Here is a 13,496-nt window from a genome sequence, read left to right as displayed (position 1 = left end):
TTGTTGAAAATGAAACAGGTGACTCAATCTATTGAATATAGGATGGTATAATGTTTCACTGATAGTTAATAGCAATGGCAATATTGTAATTTGTAAATGCTTAGGAAAATAACATGAAGAAGCTGTAAAAGAGATTTGCTATTGTTTTGTTTGCTTTTTGTGTTTTAGATGTATGTTTTGTATGCCTTTTTTAATATGTTGTTTTTAAAGGAAAACATCTAATAAAGATTAAAAAAAAATAATGCAAACAAAACTCAGCTATCTAAACCAGTTGAGGCTCTTAGAAAGAAAGCATATTTTCTTTCTCTCTCTCTTTCTCTCTTTCCCTCTCTCCCTCCCTCCTTCTTTCTCTCTCTCATTTTTGCCTTGAACAAATAAACCTAAGAAGAAATGAAGAAAAAACACCCCCAAAATGTGTTATTTTCCACTTGCAAAAGGCAAAGCAAGAACCAAAACTTAGCTTCATTCCACAACGTATAACCCCTGATTAAGAGACAATTTAGGGCAAGGTTAACAACTCTTATGTAACCCCTTTGAAATGTTAGTAGAATTGATACAACGGCTTTGCTTTTCCAAACTGCCTAGCCCTAGAGCAAGATCAGACATCAATCTGCTCAGAATGACCAGAATTTATTTAATTGTTCTAATTCTGTCTCATACTGAAATTATAGATTTTTAAAAAATTGAAAACAGATCAACCCGGAGAAGAATATTTGGGGGGGAAATGTAAACAAAGCAAGTACCAAAATATGATTTTTTTAAAAAAAAGTATTCTTCCTTATCTTTGGGTCAAGGGAAAAAAATTGAGTTCAAATGTTGACACATCATGCATACCAACAACCCGTTGCAGAAGATTAGACCTTTTTGAATAGTAATAATAATTCTTCTGGCCATCCCCGTAGCAGAATAATAATATTTTTGATAGTGTAATTTTTCTTCATAATATTTAACTGCAGATCTCAAATCACAAATGTCAATGCAACAGGGAAGCAAGATAAGAATTTGGAACATACATATATATCGAAGAGACTTGTGGACTTCAACTTATGGCTGGCTGGCTGGCTGACAGGTCTTAAAGTTGACATGGTTGGACACAATGTCCACATGTCTTAAAATTGACATGCTTGGACATGATGGCCACAGGTCTTAAAGTTGACATGGTTGGACACAATGTCCACATGTCTTAAAATTGACATGCTTGGACATGATGGCCACAGGTCTTAAAGTTGACATGGTTGGAAGTCCACAGGTCTTAAAGTTGACATGGTTGGAAGTCCACAGGTCTTAAAGTTGACATAGTTGGAAGTCCACAGGTCTTAAAATTGACATGGTTGGAAATCCACAGGTCTTAATGTTGACATGGTTGGGCATGATGGCAACAGGTCTTAAAGTTGACATATTTGGGCATGGTTAGACATGGTGTCTTCAGATCTTAAAGTTGACATGGTGTATATTATACTCTTCAATCTTTGTGTCCCCCAGGAAGCAGTAGTTGCTGTAACTGGCGACGGAGTCAATGATTCACCAGCTTTGAAGAAAGCAGATATTGGAATTGCAATGGGGATTGCTGGCTCTGATGCAGCGAAAAATGCAGCAGATATGGTCCTGCTGGACGATAACTTTGCATCCATTGTTACTGGAGTTGAAGAAGGTAAAATGAGCAGGCCGTGATTTGAACCTTAGCCACACACCATGATTCATTGGTATACATTTAAAAAGAGGAGATTGCTAAAGCTGGGCGGATTCTGATGTATCTGAGGGAAAGCTGGACATATCTAGAAAAGAATCCCTATGAAAATATGAAGACAATTTCAGAATCATCATTGCCACAATATTTGATGAACAACATCCTTTATCCAGGCCTATTGGTTTTTAAGTTGTCATATGCCCCAGTCACGGCCAAATTTGGTCCAGTTTATCTCAAATTTATCCATCAACCCATCCATCCTTTCAATTTTTAGAGCTTTATAGTCTGTCTTCATTTAGTATCAGTAGACATTGCAAGAATTGGTCACATTTCGTAGCATTTGATTCGCCATTCTCCTTGGCGAATGAATCAGATGTTGAGATCCTCACCTCTGCAGCAGTTATCTGAAGTTGTCCACAGATGAGGTCTACCCCTTTGCTGCAGTTTCAAAGGGAAAGACATATTGAAAATACTAATGACTTAGTCCTGGAAGTATTGCTGGAAAACTGATTTTTCGATGTTAGTAGTGACACGCAAAGAAGCTTCCTTGGTGTTGCGTTCTAGCAGACACAACCACCAACAATGTTCAGATTAAACTGATAAAGGAGGTGTAGATTTCAGAAGATGGCATGCCATATTCAGGCAGCTCTCTGTTGTCTCCGTTCCGAATTAATTATAGTTCATAAAATCATAACCAAAATGTCCTACCTGTTAACGACTACTTCACCTTCAACCGCAACAACACACGAGCACGAAATCGATTTAAACTAAATGTCAACCGCTCCAAACTTGACTGCAAAAAATACGACTTCAGCAACAGAGTAATCAATGCCTGGAATGCACTACCTGATTCTGTGGTTCCTACTCCTAACCCCAAAACCTTTAACCTTAGACTATCTACAATTGACCTCTCCCCCTTTCTAAGAGGTCTGTAAGGGGCGTGCATAAGTGCACCACTGTGCCTACCGTCCCTGTCCTATTGTCTACTTTTTATCATTACTTATCTAATGTGTTATATGTACAAATTATCACCCTATAATTGTTTGACAAACAAACAAACAAATAAATAAATAAATAAATCTTCTTGTCTCCCTGCTCTAGGCCGCCTGATTTTTGACAACTTGAAGAAAACGATTGCCTACACGTTGACCAAAAACATCGCTGAGTTATGTCCTTTCCTGATTTACATCATCGCTAGCATACCCCTCCCTATTGGCACCATTACCATCCTCTTTATTGACCTGGGCACAGACATTGTAAGTTTTTGACTTCCGAAAGACCATGTTTCCTCCTTCTCATATGCATATTCACCTAAACAATTGGCCAACACCAGACTTAGAATCATACTCATTGATATCTTCCAGTTTTCTGCTAATAATTTAAAACAAAATGGGTAAGGGATACTTGTTCTGTCTAGAGGAGCCACCAGCAGTAATTAAAGCTCTCTCACACACAAAAGACAATATAGCAATGAGATATAATGGTTAAGAAACATCAAGGTATAAAATGGTTAATATCCAAGGAATATTGAGTCCATTCTGGCAGTGTGCCCAGACTAATGACTTCCAGATAAGAACAGTCCCAGGCTGGAAGCCAAAGTCTCATTAAGAAAGTCTCTTTGAAGTGATTCTATCAATCAATCGAACTCACACATCTGTGTGGCTTCTTTGGAGATGTAGATTGCATGGTTTAAAGCTGTCTTGAGACGTAAATGCTCTTTAAACCCCGAAGCTCACACCCAGCCATTATGGGAAATGTTGTCCAACGAGCCTAATTCTCAGGAGAGTTTTTCTTATATGGTCCCAAGGCATGGCCAACTAATTCATAGAGCTATTCACACCCAAACTTCTTCCTTCTCAGACAATCCTGTCTGGACATAAATCTGCGCACCCTTGCATCTATAAGGGGTTCATCGTCATCCCCTGACATCATCCCACAGTGCTAAAATTTGTCAAATTTCTGTAGTCAGTTGTCTCACAAAACAAGTGATTCATCACATCTGAGGGTATTAAGTTGGAGAAGGCTTGGGTAGACTTGTGGGGTTCTGTCTCTGAACCTTAGTGATTTTCTTACAGATGTTTCATAACCCAACAAGGTAACATCATCAGTGCTAGAAGGCAGTGGGTTTTTCTCTCTGCTTATGGCTTTGCCTGTCAGTGTGAATGTTCCTGGTGGTTTCTCAATTAGCCTGTTGTTTTCTAGGTTGGTACTTCCTTGAATACCATCCTAGGTTAATAGGGGCATTGTAGATTAGACTTTGTCGGTGTGACTACTTTCTGTGTACAGTCAACGCAAATCTATCAAATGCATGAGTATTCCCAACAACCTGCTGTCTTTCCTTGTACAGATTCCTTCCGTTGCCCTGGCCTATGAAAAAGCTGAAAGTGACATCATGAAGAGGAAACCGAGGCACAAAAAAAGAGACCGATTGGTCAACCAGGAGCTTGCAGTCTATTCCTACTTGCAAATCGGTATGATAGGGAAATTCTTACCACCAGGATCTTGCTAACCGAGATCCAAATGTCTACAGGGGAAACAATGTGGTAGATGTTCTTCTAATCTTTTCTTCATCAGGTTTCTCCTATAAAAGTCAACCCTTTCCTCTCTCTTGCAGGCCTTCTCCAAACCATCGGGGCCTTTATGACTTATTTCACTGTTTATGCTGAGCAAGGCTGGCTTCCTCACTCTCTTCTCCATATCCGAATTCCATGGGAAGAGGAATATTTGGCTGACTTGACGGACAGCTATGGACAAGAATGGGTAGAGTGTTGCAAATCTCTTTCATTGAAGGCAATGGTTATGTTGAGTGAAAGACAAGGGTCAGTCCAGGAGATGAGAGATTCCATTTAATTGTGTCCCACCTTAGCCCCAAAGCCAACTGATGACTTTGGGACAGTTACTCTTTCTTAACTATTGGAAGAAGGGTCTAGGGTCTATAGCCTTCTCTATTCTCAGTCATCCAGGTCATAGTTGTCCCAAAGATGCTTCTACAAAAGGCAACTGGACTTTATTGGAGTTTCTTTTTCCCCTTGCAAATGTTTTGTGTCTCATACAAGAAACTTCTGAAGGACAAACTTGCTTTAGAAGAAGCAAGGACAAACGTCTTCCAATAATGATTCCAAGAAGATAGCAAGGGCTAGTCCAGAGAGGTGTCATTAGTTAGCATTAATTCAAACCTCCCTCCAATCCAAAATCTATAGGTACAGCAAGCGTAATATTTCTTCAGTGCTAAATTCATTAAGAGACATTAAATGTATTTTTTTAAAGTCCTAGTCTCTTTGAAGTTGACATCTGTAACCTCGTAGTTTTCTTCCGTAGAAAGATAATCTTTTGAGATAATTTTATTTTTTTATTTCCCAACCTGGCCTAGAGCCTTGAGGCTTCCTTATGGTCTTTCACCCACGTCTTAACCAGGTTTACCCAACCCCTTTAGCCTTCGGAGTTGAGACAAGTTTTGACAAACATAACAGAACCAAATGAGACAGCCCTGGGTCTACTTATATAAAACCTGTATCAGCCTCATCCATTATATCATACCAGTTTAGTATTAAATAAAATTAATGTTATTTAAAAATTAATTTAAAAAAATTAATAAAATAAAATAATCAGTAAACTTCCCCAGGCAGGGAAGAATTTTGTCTGCAAAAGTTTGGCAGTTCACCCATTCATTACAACAGCTGATCTACTGAAAGTTTATTTCTTCTTTTTGGAAATAGCTCTGTGGGCTTTCATGTTGTCGATGCATCTTTGCCCCTGAAACCAGTGGGTTTGGCCTCCTTCAGCATCCCCACTGGCAAATCTGTCTCACATCCTTTCCAGTTTGTTGCAAGTCTACACACAATATGTAGTCATTAATGTTGGGAGACTGAGCTCTTAGCATGGACTTCTGAATCCCAGCCCCGCACAGTTTATTTCCTGATTCAACAGCTCCTAAGTGTTCTGACCTGGCTCCCAAAAAGACTCTGTAGTTAAATAATTCTTCTCTTTATTAGGAATGCCAGCAGCCCCAGCAAAAAGTCTCTTTCTCCCTCCCTGCCCCCCATCTCTCAGCACGCTAACAAATCTGTTGAGAAGGGAAACAGGGGGACATGATCAAAACATTTAAATATGTGAAAGGGTTAAATAAGGTTCAGGAGGGAAGTGTTTTTAATAGGAAAGTGAATCCAAGAACAAGGGGGCCCAATCTGAGGTTAGTTGGGGGAAAGATCTGAACCCACGTGAGAAAATATTATTTGACTGAAAGAGTCGTAGATGCTTGGAACAAGCTTCCAACAGACGTGGTCGGTAAATCCACAGTCACTGAATTTAAACATGCCTGGGATAAACATCTATCCGTCCTAAGATAAAAGACGGGAAATAGTATAAGGGCAGGCTAGATGGACCGTGAGGTCTTTTTCTGCCGTCAATCTTCTATGTCCCTGTGTTTCTATGAGATGAATAGTTCTTTGCCACACTTATTCATCCCGTTGTCTTTTACCTCCAAAGATAGGGCGGGACTTTGCTTGGAGTGGTGGCTTTTCCATCCGAAGGACCGGCCCATAGATTTTCACTGTTCTCCTCTCCTCTGCTTTCTGCAAATCCGTGCATCAGGCACTGGATCCAGCCATTCCTATGCTTGCTCATCAGCCACCTCCAGACTTGGGGGCTGTTGACTCTCCATCTTAGGGCTGACGGACGGGCCAGGTTCCACCTCTGTCTGTCTCTCTCTGCCATCTCTATTCATCTCCGCTGCCTGCCTTTTATCTCCAGAGCTGGGGTGGGGCTTTGCTAGGAGGGGTGTCTCTTCCATCCCAAGTACCAGCCCATAGATTCCCACTGTTCTCCTCTCCTCTGCCTTCTGTCCAGCCACTTTCAGACACTGGACCCAGCCGTTTCTCCTCTTCTTCATCAGCCCCCTGCAGACCTGGGAGCTGTTGACTCTTCATCTGCGGGCTGAGGGCTCTGTCCCTCTCTGTGCTAGCTCCATTCCCTCTTCTTCCAGGTTGCCTTAAGGTTGACCCTGCCTCTGATGCCTCCTCCTCCTCTGATTCGGTTGCTGGAGGGGCCGGCAGCCGACAAGCCACAACACTAAGATTAGTTTTCCTATGAGAAGTGTTCACTGTACATTGTTCAGCCTTAAAAAAAAAATGCAATGTTGTCTAGTAATATAGGATATATTGGGTAGAACATCTAAAAATAGTTCCAGTGATTCATTTCACAGGAATCGCTCTAATCCGCTTACTGAGCTGCTACGACTATAAGTCTTGAGGTCAACCATCAAATTCCAGGAAAGGTCAAATGGATTCTATCACTCAGGGCAGCTACCAATTTAGAAGACACCTTAGAAAGCCATCATAGTCAGCCGATAAAGAAAAATAGCTTATACCCTTGGTCTTTCTTGGATCGGAGGCAATAGACCCATTCCACCTTATAAGGCTGCTACTTATTGCACAGTTATACAATGACACTTGTATTATTTTGTTGCCGTGTTTTCTGCACCGTGCAATCATCTATTTTAAGATGATGTATACAAACCTGTCATTCAACAGATACTCAATGGCACTTGTGAATGTCTGTAGGACATTCTGCAAGGAATATAAATCCTTTCATTCCCCACTATCTTGTCAGAGCTGAAGAAGCTTCTTGGATGAGAAGTGAAACATCTTCAAAAGAAAAAAACAAGGAAGTCCAGTTGCCTCCCGAAAAAAATAGAACTTTTGGGACCTGGCGGTCAGAATAAATATCCCAGTTTGGCTCTTGTCCATCAGCTGCCATTTGTGAGCTATGGGAGATAGCGATGCTGAAGCACTCGCCAGATCACTAGCCACAGTTTAGCAAGAATCATTCTATATCCTAAACTAGTGATGGGCTTCTACGGTTACGATCAGGTATGCAGAACCAGTAGAAGAATTTTAGTCAGGTACACAGAACTGGTAGAAAAATATTGAATTTTTTTCTCCCCCCCCCCCTTCTAGGCTCTGGGTATGTTTTTCCTATCGCAGTAAATGAAGTTGAATGTGTACAATTTTAGAAGAAATGTGCGTGCTTTGAATGTATATTGAACGCATATTTTTGTGTGCCTGTGTGTAATATGTATGTACACATATGGCATATATACACAGAAATATATTTTGGATGTTCAGTAATAGCAAGGGAAATTGTATCTCTTTGAGGCGAGGAGAGGCCAGGCACCCTAACCCTAACCCTTGTCGTGAATGGCATCAAGTTGGCCACCTTTAAGCAAGTCACATGACCTTTAAGGCACCCCCGGTCACATGATCATGAAGCCACTCCTACCTGGACACATGGCCGGCAAGCCACACCCACAAAATAAGCTATGCCCACAGTGTCATAGTAAAAATTTTTGCAGCCCTTCACTGTCCAAGACCACCCTTTGCTATGGAAACGGCTTTCTTGAGCTCAGCCATTTCATTTCTTTTCCTTCGTCATGTTCTGCAGACTTTTGAGCAACGGAGGAACTTGCAGTTCACAGGCTACACGGCCTTCTTTGTCAGCATCACCATTCAACAAGTGGCAGATTTAATCATCAGGAAGACCAGGCGGAATTCCATTTTCCAACAAGGACTTTTCAGGTTGGTGCAGATACAGATTGACAGAGTTCAGTGGGGGTGGGATTCGATTTTTTTTTTACTAACAGTTCTGTGGGCCCGGCTTGGTGGGCATGGGATGGCATGGCTTGGTAGGTATCGCATGGTGGGCATGGCAGGGGAAAGTTGATTTGATTTGATTTGATTGATTTATTGGATTTGTATGCCGCCCCTCTCCGGAGACTCGGGGTGGCTCAGTATACAAAATAATCCAATAGTAAAAACGATTAAAAACCCATTAATATAAAAACCAAACATACATACAGACATACCATGCATAGAATTGTAAAGGCCTAGGGGGAAGAGTATCTCAGTTCCCCCATGCCTGACAGCAGAGGTGGGTTTTAAGTAGCTTACAAAAGGCAAGGAGGGTGGGGGCAATTCTAATCTCTGGGGGGAGTTGGTTCCAGAGGGTCAGGGCCACCACAAGAAGGCTCTTCCTCTGGGTCCCGCCAAGCGACATTGTTTGGTTGATGGGACCCGGAGAAGACCCACTCTGTGGGACCTAACTGGTCGCTGGGATTCGTGCAGCAGAAGGCGGTCCCAGAGATAATCTGGTCCGGTGCCATGAAGGGCTTTATAGGTCATAACCAACACTTTGAATTGTGACCGGAAACTGATCGGCAACCAATGCAGACTGCGGAGTGTTGGTGTAACATGGGCATATTTGGGAAAGCCCATGATTGCTCTCACAGCTGCATTCTGCATGATCTGAAGTTATTCCAGAATCCCCATTTCCTCCTAATTAGCTGGGATTCAGAAGTCCGAACTACTCAAAATTTCCACTATCGGTTCTCCAGAAATGGTCAGAACCTACTGAATCCCACCTCTGACAGAATTGGAAGGGACCTGGTAGGTCCTCTAGTCCAGGGGGTTTCCAGCCTTGGCAACATTAAGACTTGTGGATTTTAGCCAGCTGCAAATAATTCCTCAGCCAGCTGCAAACTTAAGAGCTGAAAGATAATCATGAATCAAAATACTACGAGATATGGAAATAATTTTACACTTGGGTGGAAAAGAGGAAGCAGAAATGAAGCTGTATATAGAGAAATTAATACTTACAAAAATACAATAAATCTTCTGTTGAAACCTAATGTAAGAAGCCATTACAATTCAAAACGGCTCTACGTAAAGCTGAAATATAACCATTGGTCCCAAAAGCCTTAGAATAATATAAGAGAAAGGCCGGGGGTGCGAGGGTGTTGTTATATGCTTCTATGTTTCTTTTCTTTTTTTCTATTCTTATCTGTTCTTTCCATTTCTATTGTTGTCTGTGTAATTTGTCCGATTTAAGACATTGTACAATACAAGATGAACGTAAATAAGTATGAAATAGATCTTAAAGATTATGTACTGTCTTTTTAATGTATACATATTCAATCTTTTTTTAAAAAATTAAAAATAAATAAATAAAAATTTAGGAATTTGGGGGCCTAGAAGGAAATGCATCCACAAAGAGAAACCATATTTAACAAATAAGGCCAGTAAGGGGCGTACATAAGTGCACTGATGTGCCTATCGTCCCCTGTCCAATTGTCTTTCCTTATCTCATATATCATATATTTTCTCTCCTTCCCTTCTACTTCTCTTCTTTCTTACTTTCTATCTTTATATATATATATATTACTTAATGTCTATTCTCTTTCATATGTATTGTATATTGGACAAAGAATAAATAAAATAAAAAATAAATAAATCAAGCATGGATTTTAGAATATCTTCCTGTCTACCTACCACATAGTAACATCTGCTTGTGAACCTTCTATTGCGACTATCAAAGGTTCTCCATGTGCACACATCATAAATAATGTGATTATTCTTATCTGTATTTTTTTCCCCCCAGGAACAAAGTAATCTGGATTGGTATAATTTCACAAATAGGAATAGCTTTAATTCTCTGTTACGGTCTTGGAAGTGTCAATGCCTTGAATTTCACACCTCTTCGGTAAGTTTAACTTCTTGTGGTTAGACTAACGGATATAAATGAATCAAAACGAATTAGTATAGCCGCCCCACTGTTGCATGGTGATTTTGGGTGGCTAACAACATTAAAATTACACCTTGCCGTGTATTATAGTATTGTACCTGCTTTTTCAAGCTTGAGGTGTATTGGATTTTATTTCTTAATTCCCACCCAGCAGATTTTCCTAATTCCTGACCAACTTTCTTCCTTTTCTAGGTTTCAGTATTGGTTTGTCTCCGTACCTTTTGCCATTTTGATATGGGTTTACGATGAAATGCGCAAGTTATTCATAAGAAGATATCCAGGAAGTAAGTGGCGTAGCTTTTCCACACCTATTCCAAGCCAAGCAGACTTTACTGAAATTGCAATTTCAGTATCACTTATCACCTCGAGATTTGACTAATGCAATGGTCTCTACATGGAGCTACCTTTGAAGAGTGTTCGGAAACTACAAATCGTGCAAAATGCAGCCATGTGAATAGTCATGGGTCTTCCTAGGTATGCCCATGTTTGTCCAACACTCCACAGTCTGTATTGGCTGTCGATTGGTTTCCAGACACAATTCAAAGTGTTGGTAAGGACCTATAAAGCCCTACATGGCATTGGAGTAGATTATTTGTGGCACCGCCTTCTGCCACATGAGTCCCAGCAACCGGTTAGGTCCAACAGAGTCGGCCTTCTCCAGGTCCCGTCAACTAGGCAATGCCACTTGGTGGGGCCCTAGAGGGAGAGCCTTCGCTGTGGCGGCCCCGGCCCTCTGGAATCAGCTCCCCCTGCAGATTTGTATTGCCCCCACCCTCCTCGCCTTTCGCAAGAGTCTTAAGACTCATTTATGCTGCCAGGCTTGGGGCGAGTAGATCTTGGCCTCCTGGCCAACGAATGTTTATGTGTGACTGGTGTCTGAACAGGTATGATTGATTCTTTTAACAAAATTGGGGATTTTAGATTAATTTTAATTAATTGGATTTAGCCTTTGGATTTAATTGTTTCCTTTTATATCTTGTGAGCCTCCCCAACTTCTCGGAGAGGGGTGGCATATAAATCCGTAAAAAGATAGATAGATGGATGGATGGATGGATGGATGGATAGATGGATAGATAGATAGATAGATAGATAGAAAGATAGATAGATTTCAGTCCAATGCTTGTTATCACAGGCAATATCACCTTTGTCCAGAAAACATGACCCCTATGACAATCCTTAAGTGTTGTACCACACGATTCTTGATAAATGTATCTTTTTCTTTTATGTACGCTGAGAGCATCTGCACCAAGACAAATTCCTTGTGTCTCCAATCATGCTTGGCCAATAAAATTCTATTCTATTCTATTCTATTCTTCCACAAGAATGGTGGAAGGTCTTAAGCATATAACCTATCAGGAAAGACTTACTGAACTCAATCTGTATAGTCTGGAGGACAGAAGGGAAAGGGGGGACATGATCGAAACATTTAAATATGTTAAAGGGTTAAATAAGGTTCAGGAGGGAAGTGTTTTTAATAGGACAGTGAACACAAGAACAAGGGGACACAATCTGAAGTTAGTTGGGGGAAAGATCAGAAGCAATGTGAGAAAATATTGTTTTACCGAAAGAGTAGTAGATCCTTGGAACAAACTTCCAGCAGACGTGGTTGGTAAATCCACAGTAACTGAATTTAAACATGCCTGGGATAAACATATATCCATTGTAAGATAAAATACAGGAAATAGTATAAGGGCAGACTAGATGGACCATCAGGTTTTTTTCTGCCGTCAGTCTTCTATGTTTCTATTCTATTCTATTCTATTCCCGCTGCCTTAAGAAAGTTCAAAACATTCTTAAAGATCCATGTCATCCCGGGCACTTTATTTTAAAACTATTACCATCTGGCCAGAGGTGCCTTTTTGAATCCTTGAAATCAGATGCCTCCAGGAAACTTGGTCTCGGTATCTGTTTACAATCTGGGAAGAAGAGAGAAAGAAAGAAGATACCCCATAATTTTCTTAATGGAGTAAGGAGATCTGTTCAATAGTATTCAGTGGGTCCTTGGTGTTATCGTGGTTGCTCTCTTGCACACATTTTATGACCCAACAAGGCAACGTCATCTCTGTATATATGTGGAGAGCAAATCCCATTCTCATCCAGCCCTGATGAAGTTACTCAGTTGGGTCATGAAACGTCTTTAAGAGCACAATCAAGCTCAAAGAACAGCACAGGCTGATCTGAGATACAAATATTTTCTCCTATTAATAGCATTCATTATGCCAACCAAACTGCTGATTTTTTTTTAAAAAAATATTTATTTCTGGTTTCCCCCATTTCTCCTTTGACTACAGGCTGGTGGGATAAAAACATGTACTACTGAGAGTGATGGACAGCGTACGTCGGTGGCCTTTTTGGGGGGAAGGCAAAACTCCTTCAAAGTTGTGTTTGTGCAATATCAACGGGCAGCAGGAACTTCTCCCTGGAGGGAAAAAAAGAAAAAAAGAAGAAGAAGGACCATGGGACTGTAAAAGAACTAACCTGAGACTACCAACTTGAATATCTCCTGTTTTTATTGCCTGATCCTTTAATAAGTGTTGCATTATGTACAAAGTCTGAAGTCTCTTGTATATAGAACGAAAGAAACCGAAGGACTGTTCTTCCCAGGATAGCAAAAAAGATGACCCTCAAACTTGCACTAGGTTTCTTCAAAGTTGTATTTTTGTTGTTCAGCGTGATGATGGCATCTCCTGCAGCAATCCCAGGGGAAGCTAGCGGGTGTCGATCGCATTGCGTGGCCATGGATTGCAGTGTACAAATATAGTTTGATAATAAAAGCCTTTTTATAGAAAGTCTGTTTTGTCATGCCTGGTTGATTCCTTAACTGCTAACAATAAGAATAACAATAGAATTGGAAGGGACCTTGGAGGTCTTCTAGTCCAACCCCCTGCTTAGGCAGGAAACCCTACACCACTTCAGACAAATGGTTATCCAACATCTTCTTAAAAACTTCCAGTGTTGGAGCATTCACAGCTTCTGGAGGCAAGCTGTTCCACTGGTTAATTGTTCTAACTCTCAGGAAATTTCTCCTTAGTTCTAAGTTGCTTCTCTCCTTATTTAGTTTCCATCCATTGCTCAGATGCTTTGGAGAATAGCTTGACTCCTTCTTTGTGGCAACTCCTGAGATATTGGAAGACTGCTATCATGTTTCCCCTGGTCCTTCTTATCATCAAACTAGCCATGCCCAGTTCCTACAACCGTTCTTCATATGTTTTAGCGTCCAGTCCCCATATCATCT

The 13,496-nt window shown here is 40.8% G+C and overlaps 1 protein-coding gene across 2 annotated transcripts in view; it reads left to right on the top strand.

Annotated features, from left to right (window-relative positions):
• ATP12A (ATPase H+/K+ transporting non-gastric alpha2 subunit) overlaps positions 1 to 13,050 on the top strand; it is a 44,357-nt gene extending 31,307 nt beyond the window's left edge. For both annotated transcript variants that reach the window (XM_070765639.1, XM_070765640.1), the window contains 8 exons: positions 1,483 to 1,651; positions 2,789 to 2,943; positions 4,035 to 4,158; positions 4,302 to 4,447; positions 8,126 to 8,259; positions 10,118 to 10,219; positions 10,454 to 10,545; positions 12,553 to 13,050. In XM_070765639.1, the coding sequence (XP_070621740.1) occupies positions 1,483 to 1,651; positions 2,789 to 2,943; positions 4,035 to 4,158; positions 4,302 to 4,447; positions 8,126 to 8,259; positions 10,118 to 10,219; positions 10,454 to 10,545; positions 12,553 to 12,581 (951 nt within the window). In that variant the 3' untranslated portion in view covers positions 12,582 to 13,050. The remainder of the gene's footprint in view (positions 1 to 1,482; positions 1,652 to 2,788; positions 2,944 to 4,034; positions 4,159 to 4,301; positions 4,448 to 8,125; positions 8,260 to 10,117; positions 10,220 to 10,453; positions 10,546 to 12,552) is intronic.
• Positions 13,051 to 13,496: the final 446 nt, after the last annotated feature.

The sequence above is a fragment of the Erythrolamprus reginae genome, chromosome 12 (assembly GCF_031021105.1).
Source record: "Erythrolamprus reginae isolate rEryReg1 chromosome 12, rEryReg1.hap1, whole genome shotgun sequence".
NCBI lineage: Eukaryota > Metazoa > Chordata > Lepidosauria > Squamata > Dipsadidae > Erythrolamprus > Erythrolamprus reginae.
This window is presented reverse-complemented; position numbering and strand designations above follow the sequence as displayed.